The sequence below is a fragment of the Coloeus monedula genome (assembly GCF_965178545.1).
Source record: "Coloeus monedula genome assembly, chromosome: 3".
Classification (NCBI taxonomy): Eukaryota; Metazoa; Chordata; class Aves; order Passeriformes; family Corvidae; genus Coloeus; species Coloeus monedula.
Genome location: NC_138783.1, coordinates 36,514,522 through 36,534,131, shown reverse-complemented (window position 1 = coordinate 36,534,131; position 19,610 = coordinate 36,514,522). Strand labels below are relative to the sequence as shown.

Sequence of the window (19,610 nt, the reverse complement as noted above, 5' to 3'; positions counted from 1 at the left end):
CCCTTCCTTCATGTTAATTAAATGAAAGCTGGGGGATAGGAGAGCATAGCATGGTAGTGTGATATATCTGGGGCCCAGCTCAAGAAACAAAAAGTCATTTTACCCCCCCCTTGGCTTTTTATTGAGAGCTGTGATATTTCATTTTCAATAATGAGCTGCTTTTATGCAAAAGTTTTTGGTCGTACTAAATGAAAGGAGGAACATGTTGACAGGAAACAAAAATTGCATAATCTCTGCAGAAGTCTATGACTGAATCACTGCTCTGTTCAACCCTGTGCCATTTGATATGGCATCAGGAGGTTTCTTTCTTCCACTGACTTGAATAAGAAAAGGATAAATGACCACTGCCATTAAGGCATCAGGGCCACATTTGTCTCAGTTATAAATTATCCCCATACTAAAAAGGGATTAAATAGAGCATGTTTATGACCTCCAACAAAATCTTCTAGGGAGATCATGTTATCCTTGGAATCAGTCTTTTCAGGCAGTCTGGTGCAGTGGGTTAACGCAGTAGCAATATTTCTCCAGGTTTTCCCCCAGTTCTCTTTTTCACACTTGGAAGCAGTGACTTCTGTCTGCTTTGTGCTGGACCACATGCAGACACAGCAGGAGGCTCTTGGCTTCTCTGATTGCATCTGCTGTCCAAGCAACTGCTCCTCACTCCCTGAGAGGAAGACACAGTGGGCAAATAGAAATATTTTGCAGGCCAGATGGGGCTAATGGACCACAAACTGGAGCATTCTGACCAAAATGCATATTTAATTGCAGGTTGTTTCTTGAATTTCTGGCATGCACTGTGCTTGACTGATTTCTGGTGACCAGATCTAGTTTTGCATTTTTCCTCTCCTGATCATGTCAGTGTTATTCAGAGGCACTCAGACTTTCCAGGAATTGCTTAATCCCTTCTGAGATCAAACATATATAGTTCAGGTAGTCCTCAAGTAGTGCAGTTGTGTTAAGTGGCTCCCCTACAGTCTATAGCTGTTGTCACATCTACTGTGGTAATTTCTGGAAAAATGTGCTTTGATTGTTTCTGTTCCATTTTCTTGTGTTTTTCACTCAAAATCTTGCCTTTAAGTTTGTGTATCCAAAGGAAAGTTAGTGCTGCTTGTCCAAAATGTGAGTAATTTCCCTTAGGCCTGTGTTTTTGCACTTCATACCTTTAGGAGCAATTCCCTAGATTTCACCAGCTAGGTGGGGGCTGATTAGGGTAACGTGTAAGAGGTATGCCAGGAATGACAGGGTTGCTGGTCTTTGTTATCCAGTTGTTTTGGTTTTTTTTCTTTTTTTGTATACTCTGATATCCTAAAATTAGATCTCTGTTGCATTTGTTACATACGCATCTGAGACCCATAACATTTGTGGACTTCTTTCAGAATATCCCTTGGACCAGATTTATTTCAGTGTTACAGCCTGCTTCTCAACATTTTCCCTGTTGTTTATTTAAACAAGAGATGCTCCTTTACCTACTCAGTCAAGTGACAGTGCAACTCTTAGATCTCTTGAAGCAGTTGCTGCTGCACTCTGAACCAGCAGTAGTATAATTTCATTAGTGGAAAATAAACCCTTTTTAAGTAAGTGCGGTATAAAGTGTTATGTAAGAGGAAACATTTAATGAGCAGATGCTTAAAATTCTGTTTATATTGTATGCACATGGCCAGTTAAGTTTTTCTTGGCCCCATTGTGTGAAAGAATATGTCTGTCTTAAGTAAGGAGTGTATTTGTTATTCTAATATTCTCATCATGCTGGAACTAACATACTTGACATTGCAAAGTTTTGAGATTCTCCAAGAGCACATTTTTAGAATACTGTAGAGACTACATATACAGAAATAAGAGCAAGCACATTTAGGTTGAAGATGGCTTAGTTATAAAATTTGTTTGCTTAAAAACATTTCCAATGCCTTCTGATGATGTCTGTGGCTAGGCCAGTGTCTTCTCCCTTTCTCTCCAGGCAGGACACCAAGAAAGGAGTTTATAAGACAGGACATAGTTAAGGATCAGAGTCCAGATCTATCAGAAAGTTGGTAGTTATCTGTGTTCAATTAAGACACCATAGAAGAAGGAGCCTAGCATATGAGGCATCAAGATGTCAACCATAGCAGAGGTCTGGAAAAAATTTCCTAAGAAGGATCATAATGGCCAAAGACACCCAGACCAGATGCTGTCTTGACTGGTAAGATGATGCCAAGGGTCAGACCACCAAACTAAAAGAAATGAGATCAGACTGAGAACTTAAGTTACGGCTAAAATCCAGCCCTCCAAAGGAATTAATCAGATGAGGTTAGGAAGACTTTGTCTGGGAAAATAGATGTCTTCTCTGCCTTTAATTCTCCAGCTGTTATAAAGGAGAAGCTTACACCCTTTCATTAGAAATGGAGTATGTGCAGCTCAGTTGTGCAACAGTACCAGTGTGTGTGTATGAAACTGATGTGTGTTGCAGCTTTTTAGTGGACTCAGGCCAAAGCTTGCTCTCAGTCAGCAGACCTGTGGGCAAATGTGTCTGCTGAGCTGCTGAACATTGTGCCGGTCCCACCACACTTGGCTCTATTCACCTGTTACGTAAACTGTGCTTATCCAGTGAGTCACCCCTACACAGAACAGGCCTTGAGTAAATGTCCTGTTCAAGTTCTCTTTATAGCAGTTTCTAAAGATGAATCTGCTCCTGAGGTAAGATATGCAGTTGTTTTTCCATAGGTAGTGTATGAAATGTTTTTCCATATGAGAGTATAAAATCTTACAGCCCATAAATTGTGAGCTATCTCTGGGTGACCGTGCTCAGATTGTCAGCAGTGTAGGAAAGATCTTGTAGGAGGTCAAACTTTTAAAAATACCTAAAACAGATTTTTAAATTATAGCCAATGTACTATCCAATAGTATCTGAAGTATTAAAAAGAGGTTGGAAATGGAACACAGTCTCCTAAATAATCTTTAAAATCAAGTGGACAAAATGGTTATAATATTGAGAGGTATGAGTCAAAGGGGAACAACTCAGCGATTTTTCTCTCTCTTCAGAAAACCTGTGTAAGATGAACCTCCTAGGCAGGCCTAGCCAAATTCTTTTCTGTAGGTACAAAAATGCTGCTAGCAAGGATTTTTCTTGCTATTTTCTAAGTCCGTGAGAGACTTTTCTCTCATGCAGCAGAGGTAGCAGGGAATGTAAACAACCAAGCCAACTGCAACCTTGAAAAGTCTTGTTTACGGTAGAATAGAAAAATATTTTGACAATGGATGTTTTAGGATTTTAGCCAATCACCCCCAAGGGGTGGCTGGTCCTTTGTCCAATTAGACTATGAAGAAAAAAGTCTATAAAAGAGTTTGTAAAATAATTAAATCAATCAATCTTGCTGCACAATTCCTGCCTGCTGGATCTTCTCTCCTCCTCCTCCCTATGGCTGCAGGATACAGTGATAGACCCTAGGGCCTAGGCCTGCGGTAATACTTTTCTTTCCTACATATGACCCACCAAGTCATTATTGTATCTAGTGCAGCCCTTTCTTTGCCCTCTAACACCAGAAAAAATAGGAAGCCATAATCTAGTCACCTCCACTTGTTCAATTAAGAAATAGCTTGTCTAATCATGGAATGTGCCAAGAGATTTTAGATAACAGTTTTTCTTGCCACAACCTGTACATTCATTCCTGTCCATGTAAAGCTTTCCAGGAAAAAGATTTTCACATTCTGCATCCCAAGACTAATAAAAATTTGAAACAAATTCTTTGTAGGGTTTTAATTCCAGTTTGCTTTTCTTTCCCTTTCTCTGATCTTAACAGTTTCCTCTAAAAGCATGCTTTTTGCTCTTTATGCAGACTGTATGTGGATGGACCTTTTGGAAGTCCCTTTGAGGAATCCCTGAACTACGAGGTCAGCCTCTGCGTGGCTGGAGGTATCGGAGTTACACCATTTGCATCCATACTCAACACATTGCTGTAAGTGAGCTTAAGCCTTTAAAGCATTTTGGCCCAATTTACAGCAACAGTGCATGTCAGAAAGGCTTTGAGGGTCTTAGAAAACTTCCACTGGTATAAGCTAATGGTTCCTTGAAAAGATGTAGAGGACTGGGATGTCCCTGAGGGGCATAAATCCTCTCATACCAGCTGTGTAACCCAAAGAGTTGTGGCAGAGATGTACCAGTGATGCACCTGGATGGGGACAGTGTCACCAGCCTTTGTATCCTGCCACCAGCCTAGCCTGTGATTAATGTGGTCACAGCCCTTCAGCAAGGCTTGTTCCCCTAGTCCCAACTTAGATGAGGCTGTGTGCTATGAGAGTTTTTGGGAGTCAGACAATTGTGACTATCTTTTCTGCTGGAAATGCAGGGCCAGCTCTCCTGGTTTGACTTTTGTAAATGTCTAAGCTTGATGTTTTAATAGGAAGGAATCAACCCGAATTCAGGTAGCATGCAGATGTTAACTCCATTTGAAAAGTTTAAATTTTAGATATGCATTTTTCTATTTTTTCCCTTCTTGTCTTTTTCTCTCTCTCTTTTTAAATTTTATTTTAATGTAAAGCCTTTCACATTCTATGCAGATTAAACTTTTCACCTCTTGTTTTTCTGTCACATTGACAGCATGGTTCCCACCAAATCTTATGCTGGTGAAATAGGCTTGCTTTTATGATTGCTATTGATTTTTTATTTGCTAGAGTTATTGGTTAAGAGCTCCAGTCACAGGTTAAGCACCCCTGTTTCAAAGGCCCAGTATAAACAGCAGCCAAAGCAGCAAACCTTCCCTGAGAGGCTGAGAGGCTAACTGGCTTTGGGAGGGCTTTACAATGCACAGCTAAAGCATTTCTTCCAAGATGAACTTGCCAATGGTCAGGTCTAACTCCAAAGTGAAGTGTGGAATTTAGATGCTGTACACGTTCTTCTGTCCTTAACCTGGGCTGGGCCTAACAGTGCTAAGTGCTACTGAAAGTTATTAGCCTCATGTGTCTCATAGTGCTGCAGCCCCCAAAGACCATCTTGGGCTCCCTCATTTTCTTTTCTTGAAAGCATATGGATCATCCTCTCAAAACCAGGGTACATTTTTGCTGAAAGCCTGGGGCTCAGGTGGATAAAATGACTGTTTTCCTTGTGATGGATTATCCCTGGTAGTGTTTAGCAGAAATGTCACAGAACACAAAGATGGGCCAGCAGCAGGTAATTAGATATTTTCCTCTACCAGTGTGTTATCAGAGGCTGTAGGAATTTGCACAGACACTGCAAGAAAATGGTAGTGTCCAAAGGATTTTGCAATGTCCATTTATCTACATAAAGCCATAAATTGACTTCCAAGGAGCTAATTCCATAACCTGCCTTTGTAGCCACTCTTCCCCTTGTGCACTGTACAGTATACAGGGGAATCATTCTGGGGAAAAGTTAACAGTCTTAGTCTGCTTCCCTCCTCAGTATTTAAACATCAACAAGGCACTGGTTTAGTGGATGATCTGCCTGTGTCTTTGCCCTGGCTTGGAAGAAGATATTGGCAGGTATGAACATGCAAACTGCCTCATGATGCCAGCGCTGCAGAGCAGCCAGGCCAGTCCTGCTGTGTCAAGGACACACAGGTCTAGGAGAGGTCCACAGCCTGTCCTTGAAATCTTGTTTCCTGCTCTGTTGTTTTCCCCTTGTATGTACATAATTTGATTCATGCCCCTGCCCTTCCTTCCACTTAGCTGTTGAACCCTATGCCCTATTTTAAGAAATTATAGTGTACTTTAAGGAAAGATAGAGGCTTTAATGCACAAGGGTCTGTAAATAATGGCTGTTATGGGCAGTGTAACACAGAAATATGCAAGAAATGTTACATATAAGTGGTTGTAATGGGGGATTGCACCTCTACTGTGCAATTATATCCTGCTGGAGGTAGATGCAGGCATACGTGTCTGGGGTGCTATTTTAAATCTATGCTGGACTTGTCTGATGAAGTTTGCAGTCCAGCCTCTTTGGCCAGCTGCAGTGTTTCATCACTGAGAGTGGTGTTTTGTTACTGAACTGGGGCATTTCAATGCAAAATGCCTTGCATTTTTCTATTTTTTTATCCCTCTTTATGGTGAAAGGCACTTAACTTTCCTTGCTACTGCTTACAGGTCTCTTGTCACATCTGACCAGATTGTGACCCTTCCTAAGGGCTTGTCTTAGTTTAGGCAGTCAGAAAGGGATGGAGAAAATCCTGTTTGGCAGGTCAGCAGTTTACAGACCAAAAAAATTGAAATCAGGACTTGAAAACCACTGTATTCCCCAGTCTGAAAGCACTTTCTTTACTCTCTCTGGGGAGTTTACATGAAAGATGAGTGCTCACTTCTACGTGCTGCTGAGGTGCTGCTGATGTGTCCATCCTTGCCTCTCAGGGGAGGGCTGTGGGGAGGCAAGACACTGGTTGGAGCCATCACTTATATAGATCTATTATCCCTATACCCTTGCTGGATATGCCAGCAGCTAGAGTTTGGATAAAGCACAGTGGGTATGGTGAGATGTATCATGAAACTTTTCCCACAGGCTTGGCTCCTAGGATTGGCATTTGAAGTGCACAGGATATGGCCTTGCCTATCTGAAAATTATATTAGGAGGAAAAGGAGGAAACTGTGCACTGACCATTCCAGTGATCAGAACAACAAAAACCAGTGTTGGCTAACTAAGAAAATGCTTCCTGAATACATGTGCTTTATTTCAACTCATTACTCATCAGGATATTTTTTATTTCTGTTTTCTTTCCCAGTTCATTCAAATCTCCTTCCTTTGTGCTTATTTGTGTTTTAATTGATTTAGAAATCTGACACGAGAGTCCTGTTTTTCTAGATGCAATGCTGGAATCTGCCCATGGCTGCACTTTATCTACCAGCATTTTCTGAAGTCTGTAATATATCACAGAGTTCCATAACACAATGGAGCTCTGATTTGATTTGGTCTTTGTGATTTTGCTACAGTATTAATTATAACCAACCAGAGCCTTTCAAATATAAAGGCAGAATTAAGTCCTGACATTATTGCATTTGTCAATATTTTCCACTTACAGGCTGCTTTATAAACCTAATAAAGCATAATAAATGCTCTTGAACTTAGAATGTCTCCTTTGCTTTGAAATAAAAGTTTGATGATGATACATGAATTCATTTTTGCTCCTCAAATCATCTGTGTAGCTGACAACTTCCTAGTGTGGAAGCACTAGTATCTGTGATGGCTGTTAGCTCTGTGCTAGAGATTTAATATTCTCAGGATCATCCAAATAGGCTGTGTTGGTCAATTCAGTGTCTGATGTATCATAGCTTGAAGAGCAACTTAGCAGTTAGCTTCTAATGGAAATTCGTGTTTCCATTAATGAATATAAGGCATCCTAATTAATGTTTCCCTTTAAAATTATAATTTTGAACTACCCACACATTTTATTTTCAAGTGACGGCTGGAAATGCTACAAGCTCAGAAGACTCTACTTCATTTGGGTATGCAGGGACATTGAGTCTTTCCGCTGGTTTGCAGATCTGCTCTGTATGTTGCATAACAAGGTAATGGGTGTTGTTTGGAGGGACCCTGACAACTTAAATGCAAGGTATGCCCACACCACACACCTGGCATTCTATACAACATGGCAGCCTTGCTCAAAACAAATGAGTTCCAGCAGTAGCTTGGGCTGCCTGATCCAGGCTTCATTTGTTTTTGGAGCTGCACAAACCAGTTTGAGTATCCATCACCAACGTTTCATTGCAGCATAGCCATGTTCCAGTAGCCTGGACGTTTATCTGTGTCCAGGCTACTTTATGAGACAGAAGGAGCAGCACATGCCTCCTGGGAAGTTTTGAGTGGCCCTTAGTCATTTGGCTAGTAGACAGATTGAGAAGGGAGTGGGATTTACAATTCCAAGTGTATTTTAAGAGCCATGTAGCTTCCTAAAATAATATTTTTTACACAGCATGATGTGCAATATTCACAAAGGGGTGCTGTGGAAGCACACCCTCTTCATTAAAAAGCTTACTTCACTGATGCTGAAACCCATGTCCCTCAGCATAGTAGGCATAAGTGACTTCACACTTAGATTAAGAAAAAGAATATTATTTCACTAGCTGTTTTTATCATCCTCCCAGCTTTGGCAGGAGAATCGGCCAGACTATATAAATATCCAGCTGTACCTCAGTCAAACAGATGGAATACAGGTATGTGGCCAAATGTTGTTTGTAAACTAAACTAGACCTTGGAGTAATAGGCGATGCAAACTGTCAGTCAAAGGCAGAAGGGGATTACTGCAGATGGTAAAAACAGGAGATGAGGCCATAAACTCGGGTGACTGATTCATTAATAGAGCAAGAGAGCCAGTTCATCCCCACAGTATTAAGAGAGTCTAGTGCAGTACCCTTAACTTGATTAGGTATGGGCAGAAATCCATATCTTCCTTTTCTAGGAACGAGGTCCTTCCAGGCCAGGCCACAGACCAGACAGTTGGCCGTGTTTGATGGGAAATATGCATTGTTTCTGGGCTAAGAACCAAACTAGAATAGTTCTAGGAACTTGCAAGCTCAAATCTTCTTTTCCCATATATATTTTGAAAGAATCTAGTTATTTTTAAAAGCTTTTTATTTCATTGCCTCATAAATAGATGAAAGGTAGAAATTTCTTGATGTGTAAGACTGAAAATGATACTGAGCTGTAAATTGTCATGTATTGCCAATGACAAGGCTGGGCTAATTCCCCAAATCTTGGCATCTTCTGTAACTATTTATGCTTGCAATCTTCATTTTATGTTATTTAGCCCATGAGCCTAGGTACAAGTCTTTACTGTGCCGTGTCAGGAAGCTTTCCACTGACTGCAGGGCGCCCAAAGACAAGCCTGACAATAACTGCAAAACATCAAATGCAGTGAGAAACCATGCCCAAAGGATTTGGATCTGCCTGGTATCAGGTGGAGATAGCATAACATTCACAGCTCTGGTAGGAACACAATCCCATAGTTTAAATGATGTGATAGCCACAGTAGTTATGACTATGACAAATGTAATGCCTGGACAACATATGTTGATTGAAATGGACTGCTTGAAAATGCCTGATTGATGAAGCTGGTGTGTAACTGTTAGGTTAAAATTAAAACTGGAAGCAGGACTGCAATGCAATGAGGTAGTGAAAGTGAAGTAATAGCCAATTCAAAGGGAGTTTTCTGATACTATATAATGTACTACTACTGCATAGTGATATTAATCAAGCAGCTGCCGAATTTATTTAAGTCAGCTTTTTGGTTGAAGCCTTTCTTTAAAGTCACTTTTTTTTGTGGCTGTTGAACAAAACTGCCATGAAGCATAATGCTGCTCATAATTGCTCAAGGAGGAGTTAAGTCTCCATGGCCATACAGGTGGTGTGTTCACTGGTGTTAGTCCAAAGTGCTGACTGCTACCAAAATCAGGGCAGTTGCACATCATGCTCCCTTTGTGCAGCAGCCCTTGTGCCTGTGTGGTAAGAGCCCAGCCTGCAGCAAATGCCTCTTGTCTATAAAAGCCCAGAGGAGGATGAGTTGGCCAGGACTGTGTTTGCATTGGTATGAGGAATGTTCCAGGTTGTTCAGCAATGGGGGGAATGTGGGAGCCTAGGTAACATGTAACTCTGCCTCTTGCTGTTGCATTAGGGCACCAGACCCAGGGTTGTGCCCTGCAATGGGAGGGCATTTCACTTTATCAAAATGCTGGTGAGTTAGCGCTCTGGAGTGGATTGGGCTCCATCTGGGGAGCAGTTTTGGCTGCTTTCTGCTGTTACAGCTGCTGTTACAGCAGCTCAAAACAGCTGGCAAACTACTCTCAAGGAGAAAAGTAAGATTTCCCTTGTTACTTTTTCAGATGTAGTCATCTTAATAGTTACTTGTACAAAGTTTGAAAAAAAAAAAAACTTCAGACAGAAATATGATTTTTGCATCAGCAGCATTTCTTCCAGCTTAGCATTAAAAGCCAGTGTGGGAATGAGTAATAGGAGCATGGTTATTGTTATGGCTTAAATAAATTGGTTTAAAAGTAATGTGGAAATTAATGAGCAGCTGCATGAGGAACAATGTATAACGAACACCAAGGAGAGCCATCGAAAAGGTACTGAGCAGAGATATTGGTGCATAAAATGGCTGTAGTTCTCATCACAACTGTGTGGTACTTGTGCTCAGGTTGTGCACCTCAGCACCCTGGCAAGTCAGCCAATAGCAGAAATGGGAGCCCTGGGTGATATGAGGCAATTTGCAAACCAGGCAGAATAGAGTTTTTTGTTTCTTGCAGAAAATAATTGGGGAAAAATATCAAGCTTTAAACTCCAGGCTTTTGATTGGACGACCCCGGTGGAAGCTCCTGTTCGATGACATAGCAAAGTGCAATAGGAGGTAAGTGCTTGTCCACTTGAAGGATGCCACAGTTTGATGGCTGGGGATATCTGTTTCTAGCTGTGTTTGTATGAAAATATTTCTGGGCTTTATCTTGCTGAGAGATAGCCTATACAAGCGGAAACACTTTTTTTTATACGCTCAAAGCAATTCAGCTTTTCATGAAACTGAGATGTTCAGTGGCCCAGAAAATAAAAGGAGCAGATTTCCATCTCACTGCACAGAGATTGCCTATGTTCTTGTCTGTGGCAATGTCTTACTTTCAACATATGCTGGTTTTTTATATAAAGTTACATTTCTTAAAATTGTTGATTCATGATTTGTAATGCTAGTTTACAAACAGAATTCCCAAGGAAATATTTGAATTACCTGTATTGTTTTTATTCAGAAGATGTATTGTCTTTGGATATTACTAGCTATTTTTTATTCTCTGTTAAGACCTTGCAATGTCTTTTTACTGTGCTAGGAAAGCATATTATGATCTGAAACAAGACAAGTATAAACCAGAAAAGACATGCAATTAGACTGTGGAATGTCTTTGTCCAGATCCAACTTTGTTGGTTGAGTATTTTACCTCCTACTGGCAGTTTATTGCCTCAAAAGCTGATCTGGAAGAAGAGACTCTGTGAATCTTCCATAGTCCACTTCTGGCAAAGTCAGTGGTGTGGGAGCAAACCCTGCTGAGTAGCTGTTGATCTGTGTGCATCAGGTTGAGAGGTGCTCAGCAGAACTTTCCCTCAAGAGCTTTTTGTCCTCTCTTGCTCTTGCAAAGTGAAATCTGCCCATGGCTTGTTGACTCTTCTCTTCTGAGGCTAAATATGACTAGGGGACACTGAGGCCCTGGCTCTTGGGAAATACTGAGTGCCAAATGTATCACTGTGGGTAGTGTGAGCTGCTGACAATACTTGTCTTGGATTCAGGTCATAGTAGATGTTGTGAACGGGATGCCCCAAAGGCTGCTAGGTCTCGAGTAGAATTTTCACACTTAGAGAAGGGGTTTAGATTAAGGAACCATGGGAAAGAAAGCTTCAAAGAAAGAAAGAAAAAAAGAAGGAAAGAGAGTTAGAGAACAAAGCTGACTTTCTGGATTCAAAGATCTCTGCATAGAGGACTGTTGACCTTTTATGCTCCATTCTAATGTCTTTTTTGTTTAACTATGTGAGTGCAGTTTTAAAAGATGAAAATGATGATGTTCCTGCCACTTTCTTCCAAGGATGTAAGAGCACATAATATAGATGAAGCTGTTAGTAGTACTAGTAGTCATCCTTGCTTTTTCTTTTTTGCTTTCCATTGCATTACTCCTAATTAGTCTTCGAGTACCATTTTCTCTGCTTTTTCACATCAGGTCTTTAAATTGGGCCACCATTTTCAAGCAAGGTGTCTTTTAATACCTAAATAATGTTCTGACTCTTTTGATTACCTTGCTACGATCTAGAATTTGTCACCTTTGTCATATCTTTATCAAGGTTTATACAGCTCTGTACCTATAGATGTAGTTACTTGTAACAATGCACAGTAGTGAGGCCTTTAACAACCTCAGTGGTCCCACAGAAATTTACCTTTTGTAGGTAATTATTCTCTGTATTTCCTTGGATGATATGGGAACTTCAGTTTTTCCCTTCAGTCCAATTTCCAGGTCTGCTACTAGCTTTATTTCAGTTCTTATTTCTCTGTAACTTTCCGCCTAAGTGTCCCTGCTGCTATATGGAGACCAAAATAACCAAACTAAAGCAAAACAGGTCAATCAAGTTGTTTGCAACATCTGGTGCCAGTGTTCAGGCTTTCACATTTGCAATCATCCCCTTGGGCTTGTTTATGGGCAGCCAAGATATTTTCTAGTTTTTATCTTGTGATTTTAGGAAAAGCTGCCCATAAATAAACAGGCAGCTGGCAAAGCTCTCACTGTGTAGCTGTCTGATTGCTGTGTGCTTTGTGAATTGTTGCTGTTGTTGCTGTTTGGGTCCCAAATAAGCAAAGTGCATTTGTAAGTGTCTGAGCTTTGCCAGACCTTCAGAGCATGACATGGGACAACCCAGCATCAGGTTCCTGATCCCTTTTTTTTTCTGGAAAAGAGGAGCAGACGTATGCCATCTACTGTTCCTATTTCATATGACGCCTGCAGACCCAGCAATCTGCGTTGGAACAGTTACGTAATAAATTACTGGTCTCTTTTTTTCATGCTTTTTGTGGGGGAATGGAGCAGCAGCCTTGTTCCCGTTCAGTTGTGTCCTGGATGAAAAGCTTGCACCATGCTCAGTTTGCTTAAGTCAAATGGACATGTGCTTTCTTCCATGTAGAGAACGACCTAGAAAAAGACATGAATACTGGTAGGAGAAAAAGGCAGGGAACACAATGATACATTTCTCATGTGCTGTAATGGAGAAACCTCTCTCTAGGAACAAACGTGGGATTTAAAACAGGAACATTTCAAGTCCTGGCTCTGTCCTCTCAATGTAGCAAAGTATTTCACCTCTCTCAACTCCTGCTGTTCATAAAATGGTTGTAAGAATATGTGCTGACCTGCTCATCCCATAGGAACACTGAGGAGTTACGTGCTTTGTGCTCTGAATGAGTAAATCCTATATTGAAGTTTGTAATTATTACAAAGAATGGCCTATGGCATCGTTTCCTTAACTGTAAACATGTTAATGAAGATTTTCAGATGCAGGACTACACAGCTGCCTGTTTTCATCTAAGCCACAAAGTGAGCCTTTGTCCCAAACAAGTGATAAACAGTTAAAGCTCATCAGCTCAGGGTAGGAATGTGCTGCTCTGTGTAGCAGCTTCCCTCAGCCACCTTCCTGCTTGTGTTCCAGCATCCAGGCAGGAGCCAGTTGAGGCAAGGAGGGAGGCATCTGCAGGCAGGGACACAGGGGAGGAGGGTAGATGGTAAGTGAAGGGGTGTCCAGACTAGATGCTGATGCTGGGTATCCTGGGAAGGAAGTCTGAGAGCCTCTGGCTCACTGCACAGGACAGTGACTGCGATGGGTTTCAGGAGACCTCCTTAGCCATAGGTCTCTTGTGTGACTTCAGGCAAATCATTTAACCTTCCTGTGATTCTGATTACTAGCCAAAATTCTGTATGTCTTGGACGGATGTTGCTGGGGTGGGAATACATTGGCAGTATGTGCTGCTTAGACATGTATTTACTTTGTTGGCTATTTATATGTAGTGAAAGAGAGAGGGGCAGCCGAACTCTTTGGGGTTTGTTTTATCAGTTCACTGTAGTAATTAGACTAAAGAAAAAGAAAAACAAAAGAACCCCAACAACAACATTAATTCTTTCAATTAAATACACAGTAGAAGACAGAGTCTTGCTGGCAGCTCATGAATCCTTTTTCTCCAGTGTGCACAGATTAGAGGGAGTTCAGAGTCTGCAAGTGCTGAGGAATCTTGTTTGAGAGCAACAAGCGACAGCGCTCTCATTATTGCTGCAAATTCAGCCACCAGCACAACACCCCTTGCCATTAAAAGGAGTACTGCCAGGACAGGAAAGCTTAATAGATAAACATAAGGGTGAGAAAAGTATGATTTATGACTTTACCATAGATTGATATGAGAGATGCTGTCATTGAAGGCAATTAAAATCAGCGTTGTAAGGTGCCTGCACAAGGACACCACTGCAGTTACCTGCATAATTTTGTGATGCTTTTCAATGTTTGAGTGCTCAGTTGTACCATGCCAGTGTTGCTGTGCACTGGTGCAGCGTGCACTGCCGTGCTATTCCAGCAGCTGCCTGACACCAGACACTTGGCAGTATGCGTCGAAGATTTCTCCTTGTATTAGTTCCCTCCTCTCATCAAACACATGCACAGGGAGCTTTAAACTGAGTTTGATTATCCTGCATGTGCTAAAATATTGTATATTAAATAGTTACTGGATAAAATACTGAAATAGTCCAGGAAGAAGGGTCCAGGACCCAAATCTCCAGCCTCTTGGTGAGTGCTGTAGATCACAATAGTTAGAGCCATGTTGCCTCTCGTATGCTTTTTCTTCATCCTAGTAAATCTTTAAGATCTTTTTCTAGTGGTAGTGGCACAATTTTAATGGGAAGAGGATGATTTCTTTTTTTCATGGTACAGAAAAGGCAGCACTGCATTGTCTTTCCCTGCTCCTTCCTTTCCCTCTCCTCATCTTTCAAAAAAGGGAAATGGTGACTGTTGTGAATTGCTGAGTCCTGCTGTGGTGGATGTGTTTTGTTCTGATGTTGGCTACAGTTCTGAGCCCTCAGATGTTGTATGACTGTGAGTGTGATTTACAGCCTATTTTTAAAGTGACCAGAGAGCAAAGAGCTGTTGTCAGTAGAAGGGTGTGAAAAAGTCAGGTTAACTAATGAAGGCAGGCCAAGAGCTATGGGTGATGAACAAGGATCGTACTCTGTGTTGGACTTTTCATAAGATTTCCCAATATAGATGTTTAAGAAAAAAACTGCATGCTAATATGAAAGTAAAGCAGTAAAATTACTCTGTTGCTGCCAGAAATAATCATTGTTAGTAGTGCTCTGTTTTCATTAGTGTAACAAATCACTGTTAGTTAGCGACCAGATCTGCTTGTGTAATTCGTGAGTTACACTAAGAAAGTCTTAACAGTAAGACACATTTTAAACAAAAAAGCAATTAATCATGGAAAAAAATAGAGTGGAAAATAGTACTATTTCATCATTTAGTATCTTGAGATTAAGAATAAGGCTTCTTCCTTAGAGTTGTCTTAGTCAGATAAATAATAGGGTTTGTTGTAGGGATACCTGGGAGAGATATGGTGGCTTCAGTAATACTAGCTACATCATCTAGTGAACTGTTTTCACTTTAAAATCCATATGTAGTCAGGTTATGTATAATACCATGAGGCCGGAATGCAATTTTGTCTATTATTGGAAGGTACTGTTTATTCACAACGTCATAACTTCCCCCTCCCGCCCCTTTTTTTTTTACAGGAAGACCATTGGAGTTTTCTGTTGTGGACCAAACAAAATCTCTAAGATACTTCATAAACTGAGCAACAGCAGCAACTCTTATGGGACGAGGTTTGAGTACAATAAAGAATCCTTCAGCTGAAAGTCTTTTCGACTAGCAAGACTCTCTAGAAGATAAAAGTGCAATTTTTTTGTTTGTACAATATAAAAGTTCAGCTGTGGTTTAAACAGACAGAAATGTACCAAAGAATAGCACAAATGTTTTTATTTATGATTATTTAAGACTGATGGACGCAGCAGTATACCAACAAATAGTGCTTTTACTCAAATGCACTCACACAATATTTGTGGTGGGAGTGATTCTTTGGATTTGTTTCTGTTAATTAAAAAGTGCAGAAGCTGGGGAGAGACGCAATTGCTTTAAAAGCTGATGGAAGAAGAATCTGTGGAACATTTGAACTTCTTCCACTTCAGTCCTCTGAGGCTGGATCAGTAAATGAAACCCCAGGTTAATCCAAATGGCAAAACATAGTGTATTACAAAGACTCTTGCTTTTGTTGGTATACAAATCTTATGGCTTTGGGGTGAAAATACTCCATATTAAAGATTTTATTATACATTGCAGAACTGGGATTCTGTATTTAAAATATAGAGTGTTACTCTTGCTAGTTTACTTCTGTAATGAAGTTAACCTAAGGAAAAGTGAGCACAATTTCGTAGCACCAGTGGGCAGCCTCTGCTGTGATGCTAGTCACAGCCTCTTGGCAAGCACGCATCTGTACGTGGAGAACTCTGTATCTTGCATCAGTTCAGCATTCAATGAGTTTGCAAAATAAGTATGATTTATGCAGCCATAAAGATGGAGCAAGAAATGTGATGAACAGGAGCAGACAGGACCTGAAGTTTTATTACACCACACACTCAATGTGGAAGTTGCACTCACTCCGCACTCATGCCCTGAATGTCAAATACTTCCAGCTTTCAGATGCTCTGACTGATTATTTTACAACACAGCAGGTTGAAATCCAGTTTTAGAGTTCACAGAGCATGTTTGGTTGACTGTGATCCTTTGAGTATCTTCCTGGAGACACCCTTGTTCGCCCTGGTGCCACTGAAAGCAGGATGAGACCAGATCTACAGCAGGGTGAGAATAAACCCCTCAGCTCTGTGGCTCCTTGGATGATGTGTGCAGATAGAAACCTTACAGGAGCTGCAGTATGCTTTCAGTATGTTCCAGAGAGGAAGATCTGAAACATCCAAATTTAATCTCTCCTCCCCTTCTCCTCCCCACAGCTGTTTTCTGCCCATAATTGCCATGGGAGAGCTAAAGGTTGAAACTGGTACTTCATAACTTTTTGGTTCTGAGGAGCACCTTTTTTTCTCTGTCCAGATAGCCAATCCAACTTCCTTTATTTCTTCTTTTCTCCCTTTTCCTTACTTTGTTGAGATGAGGGCATTTAAACAGGAATCAGACAGCGGCATAAATAGGCACCACTCTAGTGCCTCTTAATAGAGCAGCATCACTTCAACATGCTGAAAACCTTCCCCTTGATCTCCAGCAGGAGCTTGGGAGCAGTACAGAGTAGTGTTTGCAGCATACACAGGCAGAGGCTGGCCTGAGAACTCTCGTGCCTGTGATTCACCTGTATCTAGGGCAGTGCATTTGATTTCATTTACATCTGTCCAATGAAGACCTTTTTTATTTTAGTGGGAAAGGCACTAAATTTCTGCTCAGGACACAAACTCTGTACAGAAGTCTGCAAGTATCAGTGTGAGTGTTCAGAGGGAAGCATTTTTCTGGTAGGTGGTATATAGGCACGGTGTACGTGTAACTAGTGAGAATGAGTTTGGTCTTTGCCTTGGCAGCTTCTGCTCAGGAGTTGCACTCAGTGAGCAACAGGGTGGAGGTGCATCAGTGAAGCCACATGGGAATGTGTTCCTCGGTGTCCAGACTTGGCACTGAAGTCTTTACCTCTGGCTCTGCCCAATTTGAAATTCAAGGAGGAAGGAAAGAACCAGAGATAGACAAATTCCTACTGATGAGAATTCTAGAAGTAGCCCAGATGAGAGAAGCTAAAATAGAAATGCAGTGTGAGATGGGAGCCTACATTACAGCTACTGATTTTAGATTTTTTCTCTTTGAGGCTGGAAGAACCATTATTTTCCTGCTGGATCTCCTTCATCCATCACTGTAAAACTGGAGGTGTGCAGCAAAGGATTAGGGTTTTTTTAATCAGTAAGATTTATTTCTAATACTCCCTGCATAGATGTTATAATAAACATAAAACTGTTGGCAAAATGCACAGATACTGGATATTGTAGGTTGTGCGTACTTTGTTTCCTGGCTGTTAGTTTAAAGCATGATTGAAATCATGCCTGCATCTGTTATCCACAACTAGAAAGTGATCTTTTCCTCTAGTTTTGGGATCTAGTATCTCATGCTTTTTAAATACAGTTTAGAGTCATCTAATCACTATGTTGTTTGTGGTTTCCCATCTCCTCTGACAGATATTGGCTCCATTACCATATGATAAGCAGCTAGTTTTGCAGTTAGCTCTGTACTAAAGCAGAGTATATTTTCTGGCTCAGCTTCTGTATAGGTAACACTTTATAATTAAAATAGTAATGCTAGTACTGTGCTCTTGTTCTGCATTGTAGCAGGAGTTGATGCTCCTTGTAGGCATGTTAAACACATGCTGTTACATTAAGCAGTGCTGTCACAGCAAGATCTAAGCAGATCCAGGCTGTCCTCTCTCTCTTTGTGCTGTATCTGACTCAGCTGACCCACCTGTAAAACAAGCTCTGGACTATCTGCCTTTCTGGAGTGTTTTGAGGCTTAACTAATGTTTTGGGATCACTTTAATGCGCAAGCAGTGAAAAGATCTAATTGCTATGCAAATATACTTGTGTTTTATTTTGGGTAAACCTTTCTGTTATTGATTTGACTAATCGCTAGACCAGGTGAGGAAGAGTTTGGGGAAAGTCTAAAAGCTTCAGTTGCTTTTTCCTTTTCCTTGAGCTATGCTTCTTTAAGAGAGGCAAAAGTTTTAAGCATTGTTGAGTGACTGTGACTTGGCTACAGGAGTGGCAGATATTATGATAAACACAATATTTCTACAGGCTGTGTTGTCATTGCTCTTTCTGAGTGTCTCTCCAGCTTGCAAAACAGAGTCAAGCCCTCTTTTAAATTCCATTACTTTTTTCTCTGTAAGCCAAGTGTGCATAAAAATATAACTCAGTGCCAGACAAGTAAGTGAAAGCTGACAGCACCCAATTCCACATTTGCAGATCAACTGGATTTACATAATTGAGCATCACTTTGCACTTTAAACTCTGTCCTGTGAGTCTGTCATAAGTGTCCTGCTGGCAGGGGAAGGATCCTGCCCTGTATTCTCCCAGTTTTCACTCAGTCTTTCACAAAGCTGCAGACCTCTCAGTGTTTGCTCAGCAGGGTCTTTGTGTTTTATTCATCAGATTTGTTTCAGGACTCTTTTTTTTAGACCAGGAATGTTTCCATACTGTGATGGGAAACCAAACCCTTTCCCTGCAACAAGAATCCAGCCCTTGTGCAGCAGTGTGGGACTCGGGGCTTTACTCAGCTAACAGCAGGATTAATCAGATGTATCCAAGACCTATTCCCACATCACTGGGATTACTTGTGTGAGTAAATTCCCACTGCCACAACAAAGAACAGCAGAGATGAGCCCTGATGTTGTGTGGGAAGGCGTGGTGGGGAATGACCTTCACCACTGAAGTCTGCAGAACAGCCTGTCCCTCCACAATGATTATTCCAGCCCTGAGTTTGAAGCAACACTTCCCTGTTCCAGTATGTGGTACTACTACTAGCATGTGAGTTCTTCCTTGGTCTTTTTTCTGCTCTTTTAGAAGGCAGAACTGAAAGCAGTGTGAGGTCATAACAAACAAACAACCTGGTCTGGGAGAAGACACCTAGCTGATGACTGCCCTGCTTAGGATAGAAAGTTTAAACCAAATCTATTTTTCTGCAAAATGCTGATTGTTTTGCCACAACAACAGTTGCTGTAAAGGAAGAATAGATAAACCCTCCCTCTGGAGACTTCTGCCTACACAGGCCTGTTGTGAAGATGTGTGTGAAAGCACTGCACACATCCTTATTATTAGGGTATGCAATGATAGAACAAGGGTAATGTATTTGAACTGGAAGAGGGCAGATTTAGTTCTGATATTAGGAAGGAGTTCTCTATTGTGAGAGTGGTGAGGCCCTGGAATGGGTTGTCCAAAGAAGTTGTGGCATCCTTAAAAGTGTTCAAGACCAGGCAGGATGGGGCTTTTAGATCTGGAAGATATCCCTGCCCATGGCTTGTGGGTTGGAACTAGACAATCTTGAAGTTCCCTTGCAACCC

The 19,610-nt window shown here is 41.1% G+C and overlaps 1 protein-coding gene across 1 annotated transcript in view; it reads left to right on the top strand.

Moving 5' to 3' along the window:
* Positions 1-15,380, top strand: part of NOX4 (NADPH oxidase 4) — a gene marked incomplete at its 5' end in the record, with an annotated part of 102,581 nt that extends 87,201 nt beyond the window's left edge. Inside the window, 5 exons of the mRNA XM_082278934.1 lie at positions 3,810-3,929; positions 7,374-7,482; positions 8,059-8,127; positions 10,216-10,316; positions 15,250-15,380. Of these exons, the coding sequence (XP_082135060.1) occupies positions 3,810-3,929; positions 7,374-7,482; positions 8,059-8,127; positions 10,216-10,316; positions 15,250-15,370 (520 nt within the window). The 3' untranslated portion in view covers positions 15,371-15,380. The remainder of the gene's footprint in view (positions 1-3,809; positions 3,930-7,373; positions 7,483-8,058; positions 8,128-10,215; positions 10,317-15,249) is intronic.
* Between the last annotated feature and the right edge of the window lie 4,230 nt (positions 15,381-19,610).